Source organism: Bombus bifarius, unplaced genomic scaffold (assembly GCF_011952205.1).
Source record: "Bombus bifarius isolate JDL3187 unplaced genomic scaffold, Bbif_JDL3187 scf7180000008038, whole genome shotgun sequence".
NCBI classification, from domain to species: domain Eukaryota; kingdom Metazoa; phylum Arthropoda; class Insecta; order Hymenoptera; family Apidae; genus Bombus; species Bombus bifarius.
The window spans coordinates 466,243-492,972 of NW_022884408.1; the positions used below are offsets into that span (position 1 = coordinate 466,243).

The 26,730-nt window shown below is 37.7% G+C and overlaps 1 protein-coding gene across 4 annotated transcripts; it reads right to left on the reverse strand.

Annotated features, from left to right (window-relative positions):
• Positions 1-1,625: 1,625 nt before the first annotated feature.
• Positions 1,626-25,089, reverse strand: LOC117207567 (LIM/homeobox protein Awh-like). 4 transcript variants are annotated; one of them, XM_033447889.1, is made up of 7 exons: positions 24,841-25,089; positions 23,810-24,004; positions 12,571-12,854; positions 3,927-4,144; positions 3,188-3,436; positions 2,477-2,650; positions 1,626-2,089 (listed from the first exon to the last, which is right to left on the reverse strand). In XM_033447889.1, exons 3-7 carry the CDS (start codon positions 12,837-12,839, stop codon positions 1,983-1,985), a joined length of 1,017 nt encoding a protein of 338 aa, XP_033303780.1. In that variant the 5' UTR covers positions 12,840-12,854; positions 23,810-24,004; positions 24,841-25,089; the 3' UTR covers positions 1,626-1,982. The 4 variants fall into 4 exon arrangements, with proteins under 4 accessions (XP_033303780.1, XP_033303778.1, XP_033303781.1 ...); XM_033447887.1 differs by lacking the exon at positions 23,810-24,004 and having other exon boundaries at positions 3,188-3,433; XM_033447890.1 differs by lacking the exon at positions 23,810-24,004 and having other exon boundaries at positions 1,626-2,050.
• Between the last annotated feature and the right edge of the window lie 1,641 nt (positions 25,090-26,730).

Here is a 26,730-nt window from a genome sequence, read left to right on the forward strand (position 1 = left end):
GCTTCGGTAAGTTGGCGGGGACACCGGACGATTCGAATTTCTCGTTTACGCTAATCGTATACTCGATCTTATAGGTACGTTTTATTAAAACGACAGCCTGATTACATCAGGTTATTCCGCGGATCAATCGAAGTGAGGACAACTATCGTTCTATTCTTTCAAAAAGAAGGAAAATTACATTTATCGCTTCTTTAGGGCCGTGAAGGGCATCCGTTACTTGTAATCGAAGTTCATAAATCAACTTTAACTTGTCAACCGGGGCAAACGCGTTAAATCGTCACTTGCATTTTCAATCTGTTAGAAATAATCATTCTTTTACTTATAAATCTTCGATATTTTAATTATAAATTATGTTTAGTAATATCGTTAAATGTTGTATTTATATTTGGAAGAATTTGGAGGAATTTATTTCACGAGAAATTTCACGAATATAGAAAATACCTGGTTAACGGATGATTCGGTTAACAAGTTAAGACACACGATTAATCCTTTCCATTTGCAATATCGCAAATTATCATAAATTAATTACTATACAACGAACGTGACGTTGACGCTGAAAGAAGATACGGAAAGGATTAATCTCATTCTCGCGTTACGAGTTGATCTTCACCTATCAATCGCTACGGAAATATTCGCAACTCACTTCCACGTTTGTGCACGACGTTGTGTCTGTTAGCGCGTAACATGGAACATTGAGTGTAGTCACTTATTTATAATAAGCTTAACGTCCAGTGCGAGATAGCTGTGCTGCCGTCCAGTCTTAAAAATTCGCGTCTATACGTCTTTTGCTGGTAATCTTAATAGGTTAACAACGATTTGGGCGGATTTCGTTCTAAATCATAGAAAACATTCGATCTACACATATATGCTTCGATAATGTCGTTTTACAGGTATCGAGAATGTTAACTTTATTAACCCTCTGAAACGTTGATTAATTTATTTATTTCTTAATCAATTATTTGTCCTTTATAACTAAAAAGCGTATACGTTTTACATGTTCACTGGGATAATTATGATTAATCTACTTTTTACGTACACGTAGCCATTTAGAGTAGTTCCAGAAGGTCAAATAAACTTATTTTTTATTACATATTAAGTATGAAAAAAAACAAGAATTATGAAAAATTGTTTACCTGTGTTTATTTCCTATTTGGATGAATATCAATAAAATATATTCTAAAATACTAAAATACAGATTGTTCCGTCGAACCGTTTGAAACACGTTCTTTGAAACAGATGAAGTGAGAAACTTGATTTGTTTTATTTATCCTACATTATCTCGCTTCAAAGGGTCAATGAACAGAATAAATACGTTATTGTAGAGTTGATACTAAAGTACGACAAGTAATCAATCGACGTGTTTTAAAAACGCGTTTTACGATAAAAAATACTTCGGTACTTAAACCGCGATGTTTCACCGCAAGTCTTTCTATTTCGACGTTCTATGAAATTTCAAAGAAAAACTTTCAAAGAATTTCTATTCGTCTTGCGTCTTTTTACATACAATAGAATTGAGCAGCTCGTAGCAAGAACGATCCTCGCCGAATTTTTTCAGTTCCATCGTGTTAATCACGGAAACACTCACAGCAATTTTCTAATATGATGAATATTTTATTAAAAAAAAAAAAAAAAAAATTGGAATATGTTGGACAAAAGTAGAAGATATAGAATATTCTTTCGCTTCTTTGGTAATGGATAAATATGGACAAGGATCGTCTGTGTTACTTGGCCAATTTTTTTTCAACGAATATCGAGAAAAAGCTTGTGCCTTTCAAAGTCAAAGCTTCGATCGCGACATTTTAATGAACAACAATAATACTCTATATTAATAATAATTAATAATAATATTCTATCTATATGGTCGGTGGAAGAAATAAAGTCGAAATGAGTAACGTGTTCACCAAGAATAATTCATGAACGTGGGAAAGAAACCTTAAGATTAAACAAAGAATATTTACAATATGCGGCTAATCCAGCGGCGATTAAACCTCGTTCGGCATCGACAACATCATCGAGTCTTGCGACAGTTCGTCCATCGATTGTTCCGAGCCTGAAGACAGAGTTGACGGTGTTGCGATAGAGAGTAGACCTTTTCAAAGCAAAACTTTGTTTCGTCCTTGGATATTGATAAACTCGCATTATATTCTAATTGTTGAATTTAAGCAGATAATCTTCATCATCACGTTTAACCCATTGCATTTTGCCCCTTAATTTTATAGTTTGAGAGGAGAAATTAATGTTATTGCTATACTTCAAACGATAATTTAGTCCTAACGTCTCTATTCTTGGAACTTTCACTAAAAATCTAATGAAAAATCTTTTACTATTTTCTCAAGAATATGTCACACAACTCGATTGAAAAGTATCGCATTTATCGATTTAATCGACTACTCTGTCAAGACTGCTATACTGAAAGAAAAGCAATAGGTTCATGCAACAGATTTCCCACACATGCGAAAATCTCTGATATTCTTACCATGATTATGATAGAGGGATGGCGTTGGGCTTTTGCACGTAGCTGGACTCAGCTGCGGCGGTTGGGGGCCATGATGGTGTTGCTGTTGATGTTGAAACGAATAGGTCAGATGTAAATTGATGTGCCGACTGAAATCGCCTGTGGAAGCGGTAGAATTTGGTGGTGACTGATGAACTGTAACAGCAAACGATGTTTCCTTGATTCTAGGCTATGATAATTCTTGCTACTTTTAATATGCTGAACCACATGCGTCATTATTTCAAGATCACCTATAGGTATTTAACATTAGACATTTGAAAAAACAGAACTTGTAGATCTGCTTTTCTACTTTACGTACACATATTTGCTTTTGAAAAGGAAAAATATTGCATTGAAATAATATTCGTATAACGAAATTTGTGAAACTATCGTGGAATTATAGAAAAAATATCTCAAAAATATTAACGTGAATCAATCGAAATGAGACATTCGACATATAACTTCGTCCTTTATCGAAATTTATTACTTGAAAGTTTCTAACGTTTATTCCCCCAAAATATCCAGAATCTTTAATACCTCTTGATCAAATAGTATCGAAATAAATGTAAAATAAGAACGTGGATATAATAAAGAAGCGGACAGAATAACAAAGAAAATAAAATAGAAATGTCGTCTCACTAGACAGCTGTAAATCGGACAGATATCGGTGAAAGAAACAAACGCAAGAAGTACCGTGTTGCCCTTTCATTTTGCCCGTGTGCAGATGCTTCTTCTGCCTTGCCCTAGAATTCTGGAACCAAACCTGCGTAACTCTTTTGCTGAGTCCGGTCACATGCGCTATCCTCTCCAGGTCTTGGCCGTCCGGATTGCTGTCCAGTTGAAAATTCGCTTGGAGAACAGAAAGCTGTTCCTCCGTGAACGTGGTTCTCACTCTCTTCGCCTTGTTACCGCTCTTGTGCCCGCTCTCCGAGTCACCGCCTTCTGCGAAAGTACCAATTAGAGGTGTTCCACCTTTCCTTACGCCACTAAATCTTTCTCTCCGAGTCTGTAGATTTCATTTTGTCATTTTTTTATTCCAGCATCGAATAACTTAAATCCTAAGCTTTTTCCAGATTTAACGATATAAAAAGCAGGCGCAAAGAACTAAATCCACAGATTTTGATAATCTCAAAGATTACAATGTACCGAGAATATATCAAACTACACACTTATCAAATAAAACGCTATTTTTGAGCGGAAATGACATTCGAATATCAGAATTGTAAATAGCGACGTTTTATATCTCCGCAATCGTTAAATCGTTTTACGATCGAATTACTTATTTGGTAAACTTAAGAAGCGGCGAGAGAAAGAACACGCGACATCCGGCCAGCAATGAACGTGCCAATGTTATAATTATATGCAACATAGAGCACGAAAGGCTTAATTAAAGATATTGTGGTAACGTAATAAAGTATCGGCATAGTCTCACCATCGGAAGAAGTGTTGTTGCCTTCGACTACATCCAGGTAGTGAGCTTTGCAAAGCAATCTGGCGTCCAAGAGGGCGAACTGTTCGCCCGTGGAAAGTTGACGAGAACAGGCGTCGCATGCAAAACACGCCAAGTGGTAAACCCTTTCTCTGGCTCTTCTCACCCAATCCCCTGCACCCACGCTTCGGCCACATTTCGCACACTTTGCGCCAAAAGTTCTAAACGAAAATAATTTCAGACAATTTTATTCGTTGTAATCAGTGAAATTTGGAGATTTTTAAAAATAAATAAGCATAACGAATATGTAACGATATATAAAAAGTGCAACAATACTTAGACAATGTATAACAAATATATGCAACAAGTTCCTTCGTTTGAAACACATGGCCTATTCATAAATTAAACATTTTCCACAAGTTTTCTATAGTAAACATTCAAATATATTGGCATTAATTTTTAGTGTAAATTTTACATTAGAACCTACAAGATAGCTGCAGGTAACTGCTATATTTCAAGTCAAGAAAATCATACGTCTCTTCTTCAGGATCGAACGATCTGAACCTCACGACAATTCCAGGTAACGTTCCCATTCTTTTCCATTAATTTTATCAACGGAGACCGAAAAGGATAAGCGAAGAATGCGGAATTTTTCTATGAAAAGAGCCGGGTGACTAACGATGCCATGGCATGCCGGGAAATCCGAAGCAGTTGTAAAGAATTCGCAGGCACGCAGCACGCGGCCACCTGCGGCAATGGCGCCAATAAATTCAACGATGGTAGCTCGCTCCTCGAGGATTTAACTTCGTCCGGCTCTAACGAACGCGTTCGCCGCGAAGTGTAAAGAAAACGTTTCGCGTCAACGATTCTACCTCTGCTCTTCCCGTCTTCGAACATTCAGCAGTCGATAAACCGGCCATCGACGCGCTCTCAACCAGAAAAACGCCTAGTCCGATCGTGAATTTCCTGCTACGACTGACCATATAGAGAATTTGAGAATAAAACTGTGACATTAATTGATGTCATTGTTAATACACGGCGAACGTTTATGCGAATTCGTATCTTTCCAAATAGTTTCTACGATTGAGATGGTAAGTTGCAAGAAACAAATAATATTAGTTTGATTATTATGTTAGTTTGACTTAATTAATGTTAGTCTGCATAGTTGACGCTTTAATGGTTTTCAAAAGTCTAAAATAATATTTTGATCGACAATATATCGAATTAGAAAATTACTCTTTTATAAAAGACGGGAAATACGTATACGTAACTTTTCCATTTATGGCTTTCAAATATTAATTTCTACGTCACAACGCAACACGCGAATCCATAGTTCAAAAATTCCACCACTTCATCGAAACAGACTAAAAACTGCGTATATTTAGCTGAGACTACATTAAAATCTCTATGTTAACGAAATAATTTAAATTTAATCAGGAATTACCATTAGCCGGGCATCGAACATTCCAATAAAACGCGAAATTATCATACGTGAAAGAAGATGAAAGGAGCTTCAAAAATGTCGGCGTACGATTTCACACGGTGCGAGTCGATTATCAATGTGCGCACATTGCAATGGCCGATGGGAGAAATAATTCGTACTTCGAAGAGCGGCAGAGCACTCGGGAGAACGGTCTTAGATAACGCGTCGCGCACGAACGCGCGTTTACCTGGAACAAGCCAGCCTGTACCGGTCGTCCTGTGACAAATAAATGACTGCAGGACCCCGAAGCGCGAGTTGCAACCTTCAAGAGTATGTTTGCGTGTATGTAAACTCGCGCTGCCGCGCGGGAACACCGTAGTGAAAAAGGATTAATAAATGAGGGGAGACGAAAAAGAGAGAAACGAGAGTTGTGAGATAAGGAGGAAGTTGAGGGAATAGATAGGCAATGAGGGAAGAGGTGTAGATGGTAGAAGCAAAAGGAAGAAAATAGAGTGGCAAGGAGAAAAAAGATATTTAGAAAATACTATCTGCAATACCAGAAATGTTAGAAGGGAAATCGACACTGGGAAATCTTACAATTAGTTTCATTCGATGAACATTTTACACGAACTATTGACACACGATGAAACATTAAACAATAAGGTTGTTACATATGGCAAAACACTGAAAACAAATGGATGTTAGTGAAAGGCATGTAAGAAGAAACACGAAAAGAATGAAAGAGAAATGAAAAATTTCATTAGAAAGCGTCTTCGGAAGAAAGACTCGAAAGAACAGAAGAAAGTTGAGAGAAGAGAAGTTTCTCTTCCCAGCTCTCATCTTGGAAAGCAATCTTTCATGGTACAGCGTGTTCTATGACATAAGTATATACGTATAAGTACTCTTTTACTCCGGCGATCTCTTTCTATAATAGTTTCGATCGAAGAAGGAGCGATATGAAAAAAAACATTCTCTCCGTTTCGTAACCTTTTATTCTTCGTCGACTTATCGATGTATCTCGACATATGAGCTTCTCAAATGTCAAACTGATTGACTCCGCTTTTTATTAATTTCCTGATTTCATTACATAGGTACACGATAAATATTCAATTCTACACTCCCCTTTCTCCACACCTTCGGTATATATTCACTTCTCCATACATCCATTCCCGCTCCCAGTTTCACCATACCTCGTCAGTACTTCATACTCTACAAAACAATCAACTCCATTAGCATCGCTGCACTCGGAAGCGTATCGTGCAAATATCTGCTCGCTCTCGCCCGAACCGTCCTCTTAATCCCGCGAGTAACTATGTCCCGGTCGAAACACGCTTATAGTCTCGATATAGTCTAGTCCCATCCGGTATACTACTCGTTACTTTCTCTGTTGGAAATGGGGTGGTGGGGCCACCGGGGTAGTCGCGTGGCCCCATAAGATATCTTCGCGAGGGGGACGAAGGGACTCGCGAACACAGATCGTATAAACAGCTAGGCTGGGATCGGTTGCCGGAGGAACCGGACGAGGAATCGGGATGCACTTTCCGTGTTCATGAATATGATAATGGGCTAATGGCCGCTAGTCGTTGTTTAATTACCGGCCGTGGCGCACACTAGCGACCACACCGGACACACTGGCCGTGAAGAAGCCACCGTCGTGCTGCTGCTTGTCGTTAACCGAGGACGCTCCTCCGGGTTGTTGGCTCACCGATGCACCCATAACACCCACCTCTGCAGCCATTCATCTGGACGTGCGTGCGTGTGTCGTGTTGCATGCTCGTGTCTTGCCGCTACACGGCTACCGTTTACACCGGCCTAGCTTCCAGTGAAAAAGTTTCCTACCTCTTCGCTTGGGTATATGGTATTAGAGAGCTTGAGAGAGGAGTTTCCAGGCGATGTTACCGAACGGAGAAAACGAGCAACACGGGGTGTGAGGATTTCGTTGTCGACATTGCTGCAGTTTCGTTTAAGCGAGGCTTTAGAATAGTATATAAGTAACTGGTTGTGGAAATTGCAAGAATCAGAGGGTGGTTTAGGTATTGAAGTTTAATTAGCGTCGTGGAGGGTTTTAAGCGCGTTTTGATGGGAAATTGAGCGAGCTTAGATCGCGGATTTTGATGTACGGCTAATTCGATTCCTAAAGTTTGTTACTGTTGGATATTCGATAAGATTTCTTCTACACTAAGAAATAACAATTTATCGAATGTAACGAAAAGTATAAAAGTACAGAGAGTGTATAAAAATCAAGACATTTTAATAGATCAATGCCACCACTCTATTGAACATAATCCCTTTAACACACCCAATATCTTTCCTAATCACACATTTCATTCAAAACAGTATAGCTTTCGATGCATATTACACGATAATAAGCTATTGAATACAAATCATTCGATACAAATCATTGTAATCGTATGTACTTGAACTAAAACCTTTCTTTTGAACTTTTTAAAAGTTACAAGTCTGTAAATACATATATCGTCTGGTCGACTATACAATACCTGTAACAATTCATAACGATTTAATAGGGAAGAAGAAGAATGTACATTTGTAATGCATAATCGTAAATTCTGAATCTCACACAGATACTCAAGCGACAAAAAAGAATCCGTTTTAATCCTATTGTCTCTTAGCGAAGCACTAATTTATCCCGCTTGCAAGAACAACTTTCTCGTTTCGCCCACGTCAATCTCTAGGAAGGGATTTGAATTTTGAGCAAGCGATTGTCAGTTTTCTTTTATCATAACCGATGCAGATCCTATCCCCAGAGAGCCGGCAAGATGAATTCCGAAAACAACGAAAATTAATCCTCCAGGAAGCTTCTTATAAAATCACCAATCTCATTGTTTCCTGTTCGTCGAAGATTAAACTCTATCATCTTGAAATGATCTGTATTTTGTATGATTGATGACGATTAACTTGTAAATTATATAAGTATAACGAAAAGGTTTGTCGCTTGAAAAATGTTATTAAAACTAGAACTACGTGTCGAATTTGTTAACACGTGTTTCGGTTTTCTTCCCTTTTACGATTACTCGAAACACGTGCTTACATCGATTACAAAAATTAAAGGTTTTGTAATGTCTAATGTAATTTGTATGCCAACGTTCTTCCGAGTTAAATCAAATACTTTGATTGTTCTTTTTTTTCAATTCCTCTTAGAAACACCCTAATAATGCCTAATCATATCGATATAAATAAATGTAAATAATTTTGTGATGAAGTACGCTTCTAGTTTTTTTGATACCCAAATCAGATATACAAAAGTCGATAAGTGTATGTAGACTTTCGTGACTGACTGTACACACACTTATACCTACACCCATCCCAATCGAAAATACCAAGGATCGTGTCAATGGAGTATTAATTAGGTCACATTGTATCAACACTTCAATCACGAATTGAACGAAGGTTCGGTGAAGCGGTGTCCTCGATTCTCGAGGTATCCACGGTATAGTTTTCGATCATTTATCACGACGAGCCGAGCGTAAATCGAAATAGTGGCTTCGTTTCTTTCCGAGTCGGTTGTCGACGTGTCTACGGGTCGTGGATCCTGTCGACCGGGTCATCGTAAGCCAGCATTACGAGGCGAAAAACGCCAGTCGAAAAAATTACGCGGCAGATTCCTCAGGACCTCCCGCATATACACGACTTTGACCCTCAAAAAGACAGCCACGCCACGAAAAAATCCTGCAACTGTCTTCACAGAGAATGCCGACTCTCTGTTGCTAAACTTTTCATAATTTTTTATTTTATTACTAGAATTTCTAACATCTGCAGGTATCTTGTTAACAGTTTGACTGCCACGTCAAAATCACATGTTTCGCTTAGGACGCCACGGGAGTATTTTTATATAATGGCAAAATAATAATAAATTGATGATATAAGACAACATTCTTCCCCAATGGATCGTTTATCTCATTGGTGGTCACGGGTGACCACCACGGCGCCTTGGTAGCAGTTGATAGCGACATATAACAAAACTTCGTTTATTTCAACAAACCATTCGCATTCGTTATTTTGTCGTAAGTAAAACGTCCAGAATATATTGTTGAAACGTGTAGAAGATATCAGTAAACGGTATTTATTCGTTCTATATATAATAGTAAGGTATGTGCACATTTCTAACTTCAATTTTATGATTATAAAGCAGCATTTACGATTATTTTCCAAAGTGTGTTTATAATAACATTCGTAGATTACCCGTCAAAGATATGGATGCAAATACAGTGCACCGTTAGATGCAAGACTTGTTCTCTTTTTTTTTTATTGATGTTCTAATAAAAATGTTTAATTGTTCAGTGGGGCACTTTTTATATCAAAGTATCTTCTATTTATCGGTTATACTCAAAATGCCCTAATTGTCAATTTTCATTCAATTTTTACAATTGTAAGAAGTTCAAGCGTTCCGATCACCAATTACCACCGCGGTGTCACAGGAGAAACCGTGGCAGTCAAAGTGTTAAAGAATAATAATTATCCACATCATTCCGCGAGAATCGAGTTGCGAGTTTAATGCAATTTTCAAAAATCTGAAACATTAAATCGATGGACAATAAAATTCGTTTCGACAATTCCAAGTAATTATAGAAACACATCAGATTCGAAATCGAAAGAAATGACTGTACAGTAGAGTACAGTAGTACCATAGCATAATACACAATGAATTCACTTTATTCTTTTTCATTTCCTTTCTTCTGAGGATTACATTGATTTCCGCGTTCGATAATAAGACAGCGATACCGGTCGCTCGTCACGATCGGATATCACGATACGTGATTTTAGACAGGCTGGTGCAACAGCCAGGTGACCGAACTAAAGTTGATTGACAGTTGGATAAACACGTTGGAAAGTGTTCGACTCGAATTCTTCGCGTACAATCGACCAGTCACTGCAAGCTTCTTTTCGTCCCTTGGTCATCCTTCCTACGAAAATACCCGAAACAAACAGCTTTCGATCAGTCATTATCCGATTCCGCTACAAGGCAATGTATGTCGAACAACGTATCTTTACGTTGTATAAGTAAATAGAGGAGGTAGTTAAATTTTTGTAAGATGAAACTATACGCCCCAGTTTTCAAGAAATGTAAACAAAATTTCCTTTCATAATTCTCCATGTTTTTTCTTAAATTCTATAAAGTTGTCATTATCTTATAACTAGTGCAAAAATTTCAACAAAAGTTTTTGACGGCGTATAATACAAATTCAATGATTTATAAAGAATCGATAAATCTGCAAGATTCTAAAATTTCTCTAGGGAAAGTAACAGAAAGTATGATCGATATTTCAATTCCAACGAAAATTTCCAGTCATGTAGCCTATAATAAAAATTCAACGATTTATAAACAGTGGGAGATTAATAAATTCCTGTGAGTTTCATTCCGTTGCATTCAGTAATGTAACAACTTAATTCGTAGCCGATAAAACAGATATTTACCATACAACACAGTTAATTTATAGAAATGTTAACATTGATTTACAATCACCAATCGATCGATCGAAGAGTCACTTATGGATTGCCACGGAGGCAATACTCTAGTTCGTTCGTGCGGGTCGATTAAGAGGTTTCCAACGAATTGTTATTTATTGCATTGATAATGAAAACATGGCACGCCACACTTTTACCACGGTTTATTATTCTATCGATAGATCAACACACATTTGAATATTACACATAACAACCAGGTTTGCCTTCTCGTTGCTTGTTATCGCAATAATTGAATCTCTTTCGACCACTAAATTGCGGCTACAAGGAAACGTAGATCTTTGACGACGCAATGGCAATTACGAGTTCTGTTGATCTCGATTTATGCTTCGCGGTATGTCTCGTTTTACTTCTACGGTAGCTATATGCGCTAAAGCATTGCAGTTTCCCTTGATAAACTCCGTTATCTTTATTATTCGATCTTTGATTGAGCGCGTTTTTAATTTAAGCTTTCTCGTTGAACGTGTAACAGAATTTTTGTTTCAGTATCATAGTATGCAGATATACGTATGAGAATATTTCTGGCTACTGATATTATTTGTAACCTGTCACTTCTACGTAACGTTACATTTTTCGGAAATCTTATAAATAAATTTACCTGTCCACGAAAGTTCTTGTGCGCTTCATAAAAAAGCCATTTTCAATAAAAGTAAAATTCTATAAAATTTCGTTGCGAAGATGACGTAAATATTCTATACTAAGACGATTGAAAGCTATTTATCATCGCTTTATATAGAAATTATTATTACTTTATCAAATGATAAATAGATATGCTGTTACGTATCGTTACATATGTTTCATTTGACTAGTAGCTTTTTTATGTAAACAAATTAAATTAATGTTCTCGGACATTGAAGCAAACTGACAATTTCTTTGATCTGTATCTGACCAAACGAAATTTAACATCAGAAAAATAATTGTTCTATTATCCGAATATTTTTGTCTCTCTATTAATTCGCATATATGAGGCATATTGGAGCAAGCAATGACAATTTCTTTGATCTGTATCTGACCAAACGAAATTTAACATCAGGAAAATAATTGTTATTATCCGAATATTTTTGTCTCTCTATTAGTTCGCATATATGAGGCATATTGGAGCAAGCAATGACAATTTCTTTGATCTGTATCTGACCAAACGAAATTTAACATCAGAAAAATAATTGTTCTATTATCCGAATATTTTTGTCTCTATTAATTCGCATATATGAGGCATATTGGAGCAAGCAATGACAATTTCTTTGATCTGTATCTGACCAAACGAAATTTAACATCAGGAAAATAATTGTTATTATCCGAATATTTTTGTCTCTCTATTAATTCGCATATATGAGGCATATTGGAGCAAACAATGACAATTTCTTTGATCTGTATCTGACCAAACGAAATTTAACATCAGGAAAATAATTGTTATTATCCGAATATTTTTGTCTCTCTATTAATTCGCATATATGAGGCATATTGGAGCAAGCAATGACAATTTCTTTGATCTGTATCTGACCAAACGAAATTTTACATGAGAAAAATAATTGTTCTATTATCCGAATATTTTTGTCTCTATTAATTCGCATATATGAGGCATATTGGAGCAAGCAATGACAATTTCTTTGATCTGTATCTGACCAAATGAAATTTAACATCAGGAAAATAATTGTTATTATCCGAATATTTTTGTCTCTCTATTAGTTCGCATATAGGAGGCTCTAATACCTACTAACAATGGAGATTTATTTATCAACTTACAGAGCGTAGTCATGCCTGCAGTAGAGTCTCATGCCCTTCAAGAAGCAGGAATGCTGATCATGTAGCGGCCTGGCACAAGCACAGCACCTCAAGCACCTCGAGTGCCAAGTTCGACCGCCGACGCAAAGAACAGTGCGCTCACGGACGCGTTCTCCGCATCCGCCGCACTCCATCACGCTTGGCGACATTTCCGGCCCTATCAACCCGCCGGCATTTTCGGCTGTAGCAAGATTCGGACCGGTGCCTTCGCACACGCCATCGCTCGTCATATCTTCTATCTCCGTCTGTAATGTCATTGAAGCAAGCGTGAGAAAAACTCGGAAACGTTGATGCTTAACCATCGCGAACGAAAGCTGTAACGTAAAGTGAGCTGTATGTGTACAAGTACGCTATTTAAAAAAATCAGAGTATCTACCAAAAATATACAAAATATAACATAATAATATATGACAATTCAAATATAAAATATTTTTAACGAAGAATGTATCAGAAAATTCTCGAGCGCGAAAGTGTACGCACGTTTGAGAAGGTAGGAAAGGATTTGCGAATAGCAGGCATAGTAAACTGCATCGAAACAGATTGATCGAAACACACGCATCCATCAAGTGTGTCATAGGTTTCGTGACAAGAACATCCGATAGTTTGTTTGTTGAATTGTGCATGGGATAGCGTGGCACAATACCGTTCACAGGAAAACTAACAGGGGAACCTTGACTTCGTTATGGCATTGCTAATCTTTTTCCTGCGTATCGAACAATCGTGCGAAGACTGGCCCAGCTTCGTAAGCACTTGTATTAGGTCGTTCGAAAAGTTTCTTCCGTTTTATAAGGAAATAATGGATGCACAACATTTTTCGATCCATTTTATTCTATCAAGATGGAGATCACAACGTTTGACAGATTAGGTTTCATGTTTGTATAAAGATGCTTCGTTGTAAAAGACGTGTCTGTAAAAGAAAGACACTATTTGGACAACCTAATACATTGTTATAAAACAGCTGCTTAAATATTAGGTTGTTTGGAAAATTTGTAGCGTTAAAGAAAATTGAACTAGAATCACACATTTTGCAATTTATATTTTGCCAATCTCTCTTACAAAGAACCATTCTCACATTTTCCATTAACCCTTTCGATCCATGTTGTAACGAGGGACATATGTGTCCTAGTGAAAGTTTCTAGTGTTTATCATGTGAATTATTATGTTTCATTATCTGATATAAATTCGTAATAGAAACGCTGCTAACAGCTAAAGCGTAGATCCATCGAGAAACTTTTTCGCATTCCGCCATGAAGAGCCGCATGCGTGATGTACATCAACGTATCACCGAAGTCTTCGCTAATTCTCCGTTTACAAACTCTCATACAACTTCGTTCAGCAGCTGGTCAAGCGAAAATGGCACCCTGCAGGGAAGCGTTACACCGTTGCCAACATAACCACGGATCTGCAGAAGGTAGCACGAACCCTCTGCTTCAAAGTCGACGTTCCCTTTCAATATAGTAACACGCATGCCCTCGCGTACAGATTCGTATTGTGTCGTACACGCAAGTCCTGCGAGCACCGGTGTAATATATGTGACCAGCCCACCCCGTAACATCCCCATGATGGTTCTATAGGGGTTGGAATACTCCAATGGGATGCTTAAATGGGCAACCGTGGCGTCCAGCCGCCTTCCGTCATTGTGTCGGCGATCTTGTTACGACGACTCGTGTCGGATTCACGATTCGATCGAGCTACAGAATGCTAGGAGCTAAATGATTTCTGAACGAGCGGGGCGTGCCGAGTAAATAAACTTTCGTAAGGAACGATGGAGGGGTTGCTTGTGTGTTTATTCTCTGGTCTTTTATATTGTACATCACTTGAAAGTACATGTTTTGGGAAAGATCGGTTGGTTCGTTGGATTGCAATTTGTCCAATCTATACTTACTTGCATAATCTAAAACAATGGCCGCACGATCTAGCCCACGCATTTTAGCAACATTAGAAATTTACGTTAAACATAAACTTGATCGCAAGTCGCTCGTTAATCTTCCAGCTTTAGGCCTTTTCTTCCGTCGTAATAAATCCGTGGTTAAAATATCACCGGCTATATCGTTTCGACTGGTTCATTCGTGTGTCACGACTTCTACACCCACAAGTTAGCGGTTGGCCCAGCGGAGGGAGAGTTATAGGTGACAATAACGAGCCGCGGTTGCATGCGAGGCGGGATCGTAAAACGGAGGATTAGTCTCTTTTCGGGCTATTAGCCTAATATATGCCTCGCGATATCAAAAAGCATGCGAATCTCCTAGCTGAACTCAAACGCGGCGATTCAAAGAAGCGAAAGACGAGATTCATAGAGATACAACATTCTTAAATTGAACTTCGAGTTTTGTAGAGGACAACTAAACTATGTACCTACGTTCTAGTTAGTTGTATATTCTAGAACACTATTACATAGTCTTTGATAATGAAACAATGAGAAAACATCGTGTATTTCGATATAATTGATTAGAATTATTCGATTATAAGATGGTTATGTAGTTTGATAAAAATTATACAATTATTTTACGAGACACAAGACTTTACTTAATTATTATTAATTATTAGATTAATTATTAGAGTTCTATGATTTTTCAAAAGGATTAGTCTGTTTTATAAATTTTAACGATTACATATAGCGCCAAATAAAAGTCGAATTATCTTTCATGGAAGAGAGATTAATACTAATTTTATAAACCCTGTTCCCTTACAGCTCTCTCAAAGATCTTGTGATATTACGTATATCTTCTGTCTCCAAAATACTATCAATACTTCCACGCCGGTACACACACATACACACGTATTCCAGATCCTTACACAGTTAGAACGTGCGAACATTTGGTTGGTTATGGTTGGTGGTTAACCATACGTCACAACTGGCTCCACAATGGTGGCGTATGGGAGTTACATAATGCCATTGTAATGTAATACCTGCAAGCCTCGTAGGTGCTGCTTCTATACCTATATAACACCTAACGCTTGAGAGAACACGCGTGTTGTAAGGTTCCGTATACAGTGCCCATCATGGAGACGCGTTCTCGTCACATAGGACCAGCCCCATAAGTTATGGTGAACCGGCATACCCTCCTATTTGTACCTAACCCCGGACTCTGCCGAATCCTGCTTTCTGCGGTCGCACGGCCTGTCAGGGGCGTGATTTTCGGAGTTTATTATGAGAATGATACTTCAGAACCCGGTCTTCCTACAAGGGGACGGAAGTTCACTGATCGACGTTCTTTAAATTTCAATTTTTTTCTCTTTCCGTCGTTTCTACGTAGGTTCGTTTTTCTTTTTCCTTTGTTTCTTTTTCTTTTATTAGGGAGCGTATGAGACAATATAACAGGAGAGCCGCAGACATTTTGAAAACGAACGAATCTTCTCTAGAAACGCACAAGCTATGATTTCAATTGATAACGTGTCACTAAACACTTTTAAATATCTAGTTGTAATTGCAATTGGCTCTTGGACACCGACAATATATTGAATCAGGTTAAGCGTTTAAGCGAAAATAATGTCAGAAGAAACACGAATTTGCCCGATGGAATAGAAAGCAAGTAAGTAGACTGCGGATTTTTACGCAAGTTCATATTTTCATGGATACGGTTAAAAGAATAGAATTTAGGCAGAAAATTGATTTATCTGTTAACCTTTTGCACTTCTATGTCGAGCGTTACTCGATATTAGTTTTTATCTTAGGAGCTCCTTTGTCGAGTCCCACTCGACATTCTTTCCCACCTTTTTTTGTGAAACGTGTTAAAGAAAACCAAGATTACATAGTGGAAATTATTTCAAGATATATCATACACTTAAAAATTACAAAATACAACAATAGTGCGAATAAAACTGGTATTTAAGTGAATTTGGTTCTTCCTTTATTTATTTCAATTGTCTTATTTTTTAGTTAAAGTAAATTTCAAATAAAACACTTAAGAGCGTTGGGAGCTGCTGGTAACGAAATTGAATTTAAATTCGGAGTGCAAAGGGTTAAATATTATACAGAGTATAATACTATGGATATTTTTATGTCTATATCTTTCAAACAACGATCAAACTCGTTGCTGATCTAAATAATCTAAAACTGCATGCTTCCCCACATCTTCCTTATACAATTCTTTCCTGTCTGCCTAAAAACGTCAAGGTATCTCGCATAATCCGATCTGTAGACTTAAACGAAGAGTAATCCCGCTTGGCTCGCCTTATTGCCTTATTTACACAAAGGTAGATCGGTGAACGGTTTCGCAGTGTGGCATCGTACACCGGGTTTGTACACGCCTCTATTCAGAATAGCCATGAGGCCCCATTCTTGCCTCTCGAGTGGTTTCGCTTTCGGTCCCCTTGTCGACGACGAGGCACACCACCGGGGTATGACTTTCAAACTTGAAAGCCTGTCGACGGGAGGTCCTATGGGGGTCCCAGTATACGCTTTCCTACGGTATTCGCGGCTTCGTGTCACTTTCGGTACCGCGACACGGTGTCCATTGAAATCGATACTTCTTCGTTTCCCTTCGACCGCTTGTCTCCCGCCAATGTCACTCGAGGTAGGTACGCGGTAATAACGATAATACTCGTCCCCAATGCCAACAATGAAGTTCTCTAGAGACCTTTTTTATTAATATTTCTTTTTATTTCCTTTCGTCGAGTAGATGCATAATCGATGATGGAATTTTTGGTAAATTTCTGTTTTTACACGTATTACATATTTTAGGCAACAATTTTTTAACTTGGTTTCGTAAAGATCGTCGAAATTTGCGAAATTTGAATAGCGAATATAAACGACTTTCATAAATAATCTCGGTATAAAGTCTCAGTCATGTTGCAACGAATATGACTACTATTATAACGAATAAGTAAATGAAAGGTAGAAAGCGAACAAATACGTTTTAATCGAACTGTACGCGATTCCATTAATTATGTGTTTATATTGCGCTATAACTTGAGGAAGAAACGAAACACGATTTCTCCATAATAGTATTTTCAGATCAACTTTTATTACAAAGCAGTAAATATATTGATTTTCACTAAGAGACCGTCTACTACGCGTGTTCGATATCGACAAATTATCTGCGAGTCGTTAATTAACCTCGCACCTACACCGACTTCCACTTGAATTTCTCACCTGCAAGGCTATGCAAGTTCGTGATTAAGTATATGAACTTTAAACGTACGTGTAACACTTATATCGCTATACTCGTGTGTATAGTCACACGTGCCAGCTATGCCTACGACCCTATTTTCTATATTCATTTCCTTTACTTACTTACGTAGATCGTTTAATTCGTTTCGTGTGAAACTTTTATCTCTCCTAGTTGAATAATTATCCAATGACTGGGATAATTTGTCTTTCTATTTAATTTATGCGTTTGAGAAACTTATAAGCAAATTGAAGGTGTGTATGCAATTAATAGGAAATTAATAATTGCAAAAATTAGCTCAATAAAATATGCAAAATAATTCAAGGTATAGTACCAATAGAAAATCTAGAATACGCGACTATATTTACAACGAAACAGTTGTTACGTTAATTTTTAATAAATAGCCGACATTCTCACGATAAAATTCAATCTGAACTTCAAGTTAATTTTCGAATCTTAGAAAAAGACACAATCGTCTATACCTGCCTGCCTTTCCCTCTCTAAAAATCCTACTAAAAATTAGGATCAGTTAACCCGATCACAGCAACCATCAAATTAAGATCAAACTCTCAATACGTTACAACTCCTTCAAACTCCGAGAGCCACGTCTTTTCCATTCAATCGAACGCAAAGAAGAAAGGAATAAAAAGAAGAAATATCTCGATGAAGAAGGGAAGAAGCGAAGACTTCCTGGTGCGAACAAGAACGATCGCCGTTCCCTTGATCCCGAGGGGCCTTTCGTTCGTTTTCTCTCGCATCCTTCGCAACCCAGGTGACAAGTTGACAAAGTGGCCCACTACGGGCATCCTTCTTTCGGCTGGCTCTTTCAGACGATACTCCACCGCTCGAAATAAAACGAGACAAACACACAATAAAGAAAAAGAAAGAAGAAAGAGAGAGAGAGAGAGAGGGAGTGTGTGTGAGTGAGGGGGAGGGGGGAGGGGCAAGAAAAAGGATGTTCCACTGAAAATAATTCTTGCCAGGTTTTTGTGTGTTTCCAGCGGCTTTTCGAGTGGTATCCAAGGGCACGAGCCTCTACACGCCTTCGTAGAAAAGTCCTCCCCACCATAAAGATATTGTGGTCTATGGGGTGAAACGATCCCCCGCAGGTACAATGGATCTTCTAGAGAAGCCACTCGAAATCTATTTAAATCGCCATCCGATTTTTCGTTTTCACGCGACACAATATAATATGTCGACTTTTCATGATTTTTGTCGGTTTTTCATTTCTATTCTAGTGGATGTATAGCACGGCTGTGAGTGGATGTGGCGGATCGAAGCACGGGCAGCAGATTCGTTTCGCGATTACCTCGAATCATTTACTACGTAATGACGAAGAAACCGACCGCAGAAGGGAGTCGTGTTGGTATGCAATTCGGGAGCCCACCATAGTGAGACAGTGAGAAGATTTTAATTAACGGGGTGATAGCAGTTTTGTAAATGGTAGTGTAATATTATATACAGGGTGGTTGGTAACTGGTGGTACAAGCGGAAAGGGGGTGATTCTACGCGAAAAAAGAAGTCGAAAATATACAATAAAAATATTTAAAAAAATTTTTTTTTTTTTTTAATTTTTCCATCGAGACAACGATCTACAGTGAGATCCGTTGTAACGAGACGTGATAAAGTGCACGCGTGCCGAGCGAAAATTCAAAGTCGATTTTCTCGAAAACAAAGCCTCAAACGAAAAATTTTTGTTCTATATTTTCGACTTCTTTTTTCGCGTAGAATCGCCCCCTTTCCGCTTGTACCACCAGTTACCAACCACCCTGTATATATCATCATTTCATCATTTATTTATCATTTATTTTACGTTTGTGAATCCAATAAGATGATAATTTTTTGCTTTTTAAATGGGTCATAAGTTATGGCGTAAGAAATATACTGCGAGTTACTTAAATGAACATTGCGTAAGATAATATCGTTACGTATATACGGCTTTAACCGTAGGTCGAAATTGGCGAAAGAAGAGATTTTGTTTTATCGTTAATATAAGTACTATGTCTGAAATTTTTATCTTTATTTTTATTATTTTACGTTCGCTATTTAATACCTATAAGTATAATCTTGATTACAGGATTTCTTTCGAATTATGTGCATACTGTGCAACATTGTATTTTTAAATTTCCTATAAAATCTGCAGTCTAATTATAATTTTAGAATCTTAAGTTCATATCTATGATTTTATACGAGTTTCCTATACTTTGTTATTGGTATGTGTATAAGCGAAATGTGGCGGTTATGCTAATAGCGGGAACAATTTTGTTTCGCTACGGTCGCGCGAAGAAATGTCGGCGCGTCGATGACAAAGTGTGTATTCCGCGAATTAAGAGAAAAAAATCGATATGAGAAATAGGGGCGATAATATATCGCGATAGTTGTAGAAGCAAAACGAATCGAGCCACACTTCTGGCACTCTATTAATAAAATGCAAACATATGTTAATGTGACGCGTTTCCTTGGCCACGTCGAATCAATTTATTACCCCGATCCGCAGTTCTCCATGCCGATTCCTTTTATTTCATTCTTTCTTTTTTCTCTCTTTCTTTTCACTTCGACGAGTACGTTGAGCGTGCGAAATATGGTTGGTCACTTCTTATTTTTATAGAACACGTTTCCAACAATCGATTTATATAAGATTGTTTTAATTTTATCTTCTTTCGTTAGAGATTTATTTTTCAGAAAAATACAAATTTACATAAACATTCGCTATCTGATTATAAACATTTCCTGCTAAAGTTTCATACTACGCAGTACCGTTGGTAGTTCATCAAACGGTAATGGATTCTAACTGTACATTTCTTTATAATCAACAATTTTATTCTCCTAAGATTAATGCACCTTCCTGCGTAATACACTCCTAACATTCTAATAGGCACGAGCTCATTGTTCACGCTATCATATTATTCTAATACATTTTTGTACCTATATATCGAAAGCTTAAAGTAATCTCTAATACGTTTACGTTACGATCATAGGAATGTGATAAGTACTAAACGAAACTATATAACACCTTATTATGGTATAGCAAATTTATAGTAATTATCGGTGAAATAAGATAAGCTCGGTGAAAATCTTCAAAATATTTTCACTTTTGATTTATGATATCTTCATCGTGATTTATGATGCTATTTTATGTTCCTAATTATATATACTTAACAGCTAAGTACCTATCTTTTCTGGCAACATCTGCTCATTTTTCTTCATATTTTGTCACTGATTAATAGCACAAAATTTATGTAAATGAAACTATAGGCAACATGGGCAAGAAAAATGTTTAATAAATTTGCGAATTAGTAAATTTACGAACGTATTAACAGTTACGATCGACATCGTCAAATGTTTATAAATGTTTATATCCAAAGGATATTAAAATAAAATTAATACCAAAATAATCAATTTCGATCAATGTACCTACTTAAATATAGGTAGGTATTGCCTATATGGATAATTATAATTGATTAAATAAAGTAAATTGTGTTATGAGGATAAATAAATAATGAGATAGATCGTTTTTACATATCATATTTAAATGACAATAGAAGTAAAAATTGATTTTGACAAAACCATGATCGTGATCTTCACAGTTGCAAAAAAGAGAGGAAACTAAGATCCGCTACTTTGACAGATTTCAGTCAAACAGATGCTAAGATATAATTAAAGAATACCGAAATACTGTTATATCGACATGATGGTCTTTCGAATCAGTTAAATAAGAAAATATTAAATGTTTAATGGATTAGTAAAAACATACTTGGCATTCTAGATAGTGGCGAAATACCCGTTAAGTGAATCGGATCGATAAACTAGAATTAACGGTGAAGACTTCAAAAGATCAAGCAAGATTAATGACGAAAAGAAGTACGTGGATCTAACTGGTGTCCTTCATAAAACGGATCATCCGAAGTTACGATCTATGGGATCGGAGACACGCCGCAATGATGTTGACTTCCAAGTCTTCCACCAATATTTGTTCGAAATTTTACGATTTCAAATATCTATTTAGAACACTCGATCTCGGAAGCGTAAAATTTACGCTTACATTCGACTTAACAAACCGTAAATTATTTAGCGAAAAAGGATAAAAACTGTAATATGGCAATTTGTGTCTATTCGTAAACTGCTTAACTATAATAATAAATCAACAAGTAACAGATTAATGATTCTTCCACTTTTATCTCTATCTTTTCAGTAGATTTTGTTTCGCAGTACACATATTAACATTGATAATGCACTACAGCAATTTATACACTGCACAATATGTTTTAAAAATCTGGTAAACTACACGTATAGTATAACAATGTCAGAAGTATACGAGAAAACGCTGTCTAATCATAGAAGCCAGAAAGCAAACGCGCGACATAACCGGAAGTTGCACCGAGCAAAATCACAGCTACATTTAACAATAAAATATAGTATAAACGTATTAACAATCGTGGACGCAACAAAACAGAAGCATGCTATTGAAAATTATCTACAATGGACATGTTCGTTAAGCGCTTCTTCTACCCGGAACAGATTAGCCGCGTCGTAAAATAATATGTACTTACAAATCTCCAACCACAATTCTTCTGATTACCGTGAGTGATAAATACGACTACCGAAAATCGGAAAAAAGAGAAATTATAAAGCGCATAAAAATATCGTGGCGGAACGAATGCGACGTATGATTCGTTAAAGAACAGCCGTGGCTCATTTGCTAGTGAATATCTATAAAGTATACCTACGCAGACACGGGGCAAAATCGTAAATACCTGTAAGATCAGATCTGAGAGACGAGGCACATCCCACGCGAAGGGCAGTACACGAGCTGTTATACGAAAGGACCTTTCAAGATGGTACTGTGAGTACGTGTGTGGTCCAGTAAATTGTCGGCGTAAGGCGCAAAATGGCGCATCAGCCTGATCCGAAGTTATATGGCTTCGTTTTTAGAGGACGAACGGTACCAACGAAGCGTACGAGCCGCGACAGTAAACGATACAGAAAGGACGCGCACGTGGTTATTTGCTTAAATGCCCGTGACACCGCGACCTGTTCCTACAAATCGTGACATTGGACAATCGTGCAAGACGTGTTTTTACGTTCAGATCGTTCTTTTACACCGACCTTTTTAAGGAGTTATTTCCACATTTATGCATTTATCCATTTAGATTGACTATATAGGGGAAAATTAAGGGTACGGAAGTTTTCTCACAAGTCTAGAAACGTTGGTCTTGAAAGGGTTTAACAGTTCCTTAACCCTCAATTAGGGTTATTAAATAGGTATATCATTACTAAAATGTGGACCACTTAGAGATCTCGATCTGTAGGTAAACATAATCTTTTTGCTATTCGTCGATAGATTTTACCGGTGCTTTCCTTGTATGCACGATTAGTAATTATGGTTAAATAACTACAAAAGAATAAACAAGTGCTAACGATAGAAATATTAATAAATATCGGAAAAAAAGTCAATCATTTCCTCGTCAAGATTAACGTTAAGATACAAACGTCTTGCGATGAATCTGATCTCGGCTATCCGCGTACATATTACTTTGTTTCTACAAGTTATTCAGTCTTCTGTTTATTTTATTAATTTCCTCGTTGGCTTTATCTTACCATAGGGTTACTGGAATCATTTTTCAGTTTCTGATATTTCTTCTTGCTGAACCTAAAACGATGTTTTCTCATTCTTTCGTTATTAGTCGAAGATCGATAACATCTCATAACGTACAAGTTTGATTGTTCTGTACAAAGTTCAAGATTGAACTTTATGATGTAGATGATTCAAATAACCCTATCTTACTACGTACACTCATAAATATACTTGTCTATAACCGCTTACGACATTCAATTTTCAATGTCTCCGCGATTCTAAACTTGTGATTCGAGCATCGACACGCATCAATGCGCCGGTGATAACGCGAAAAGCGCGTCGAGTATGTATGCATTAGAACAGACCGCTTGTATTCGATTCAGCAATACTTAACATACACTGCGAGATAGCAGCAGTGACACACGATCGACATCGCGACAAGACAATCGCGCCAACCGATCGACCGTAATCCGCTACCTCTATTTCGTTTATTCCTATATATGTAGCTACGTACATATATTTAGCATGTAGCTGCTTCAGCTTGAGACGACCGCGCCTTGCGACACGACGGATGCAAAGTTATGGTTGGTCGCTTGATCCGGCTCGAGGATTCCCCGCCAACCGTTCACACCGTTTCTTTCTTTTTCTTTTTCTCTGCCTGGTGTTACTGTCCACCAACGCTCATCAACCTCATCAGACCGCGACGAATCTAAGAATTTTATGGCTGAGGTAAATCACGCGCAAGTGGGAGCTTTTCATTGTAACCTCTCGTTGTGAATTTTTTTTTATTGTTTTCTATTTTATCTTCTTTATCATATCTTACGCAAATAACTTTTAACCAATTACAAGTTCCTTTCTATAAGCAGCCTCCGCACACTAGCGATAATTTTGTCGTTCACGAAAAGGCCATTTGTTGACGTGACTGCAGAACCACTCTTTTATCTAGCAACTGGATAACCACTGATCTGTTTTCTTGTTGTCGTCAGTCTTACAAGATTAATAAACACGCGTGCATTAGCGGCAAAACTGTTTCTCTAGTAGCATATATGTATGGCAAAACTGATGACGAAAACAAACAGCTCTACTGCTACGTACACGCACAGCAACAAAATCGTTTCGCTGTTTAGCGGCGAAACTGTTACGCGAAAAATCGGCGCTACTGCGCGGGGCCTCTAATAAATGAATCATTAAAAAATAAGTCTACAATAAACTAAAAACATTCTATAGTAACTTCTACTACAAGATTATTAAAAAATAATCCGTAAATACTGAAACCCACCTTCAAATATTTCTTACCCCAAAAATACCCGCTTTATATTCACATATTCTTATAACTGCCTCTCTAAATCGATACATAGGTAAGAACCAAAACACTAAAAGCTCTACTCCTAATATTTTCCAACTACTTACTGACCTACTCATATAACAGACAACATTATTAAAAAATACTTCGCATTAAAACCTGCCAATCGAACCTTCTTGCATCCCCAAAAACCACCTTTACAACATCTTTTATCTCAAAAATACCTCTTAGCATTCACATACCTTCATAACTGCCTCTTCAAACGGATCCAGGCACTTCCACGATCTTGTACACCTTCGATCCCTCCTCAGATAATAATCGATCACAGGGGCGTAATCCGCGATCCCAAAGGCATCGCGCAGCACGGCACGAGAGATAAAACGCGTTCACGCGACGCGCAAGCAAGCGATAGCTACGCCCGAGGAGCGCAGCATGGCTCGAGACTCGATGCGCTCGACGTATAATAACGTAATTCCCGGCCGAGCTACGCTACACGGTCGCGGCTCTGCACGACCCGCTGCGAGGTATCGTATCACTAAAAACATGGGCGTGGCCTCGGCGACCCGTAGGCACGGTCGCTACGCCGTGTCTCATTGGTGGAGCTGCGACCCGCCCAGCGACACGAAAGTGTACTACCACGAGGCGCACACGAGCGCATCATTTCTCCCACCAAGCTAACGTTGATACGCTTTTTCGATTGGTGGAGTGGCGAGCGTGGTAGGAAGAAGAATCATTCTCAAAGATCTTTCTCTCGAGATGGCTCGACGAGGGTAGCGTAATTGTCCAGCGTGTTGTGATAGGTTACGATGAGATCTGTTTTTAGCTTGGTAACTTTTTCGGATTTTGGGGGAAAGGGAATTTTTGCGGTGTTTGACAAATAGAATTTTGGGATGAATCAAACTATACAATACGCTGGCTGGATCAAGGGAAGTTGCGCTGGTACCCTGTTGCATAATACGAATATTATTGTTGGAACTTAATATTATATTAGCGAAATTTTACAGGCTAAGAGTTACAAATTGCAAATACTAATAAATTATTTTCTGGAAGAGTACGGAATCTGGCAGAAAGAAACATAAAATTTGCGAGGAAATTTTACAAATTACAAGCCACGTAATTACCTTGCTATAATATAAAACTGTAGAATTGTAAAAAAAAACTAGATATTATTATTACTGTTTTAGTATAAGTACCTGTATGCAGGACAAACTTATACTTGGTACTTGGTACCTACGCTGCGGCTATAGTACTTGTATCATGCCTATTAGATATAATTAACAAAGATGAGTCACACAATTCGTCATTCGAATAATACCTCTATCTGTCTATCGAATAAGCAACTTGCCTATATTTTTACTTAGTATACATAGCCTCTCTTTGATTCGCTTAATTTGCCTCTGCTATCTGTCAATTCTTTATTTCATAATTATCCCATTTATAATTAAAACCCCATGAATAACAAATAAGATCATATAAAAATGACGCGCAGGAAATATTCAGAATAGCGACGACAAGCTACGTTTTCGCATTTCCACACGCATACGCCTTAATATGTACACATATGTACCTACATATATGTATTGGCGCGTAGACTGTTATTCAGATGCGACGAATAAAATAAATAACAATACCAGACCTGGCTACAGGTACACGGCTCTCGCATAGCTTCGCCCTATACCCGAACTGCCGCGGCGCGTCATTAAAATTATTTATGGGGAAATAAGAATCCCAAGCCTTTAAGTCCACCTCTGGATGAAGGTTCGCATGGGATATACCCCTTGGTCCACTGTATCTCTTATCCTCGATCCCCTTTAGGTCGGCACCGTCTGTCTAACCTTATGGGTTAGTAGATTAAACTCACGCTTCTCGCGTGTCCACTGCATAGGTTTCAACACATTTACACTGTAGTACTTGTGTACACATGTACGCTCATGAAAGTATTTGCACGCTTACCGTAGAACATTTTCATGTCTATATCGTAGGTAACGTGTTATGTAAAACATTCGAAATCTCATTAGCACTGTAATGAGACAGGACTCTCATGATTAGGTACATTGATGAAGCTTGATACAGATCTGAAATCAACTAGAAAATGCATACTTACAGAAGTTACAAGATATTGATTGCAAATA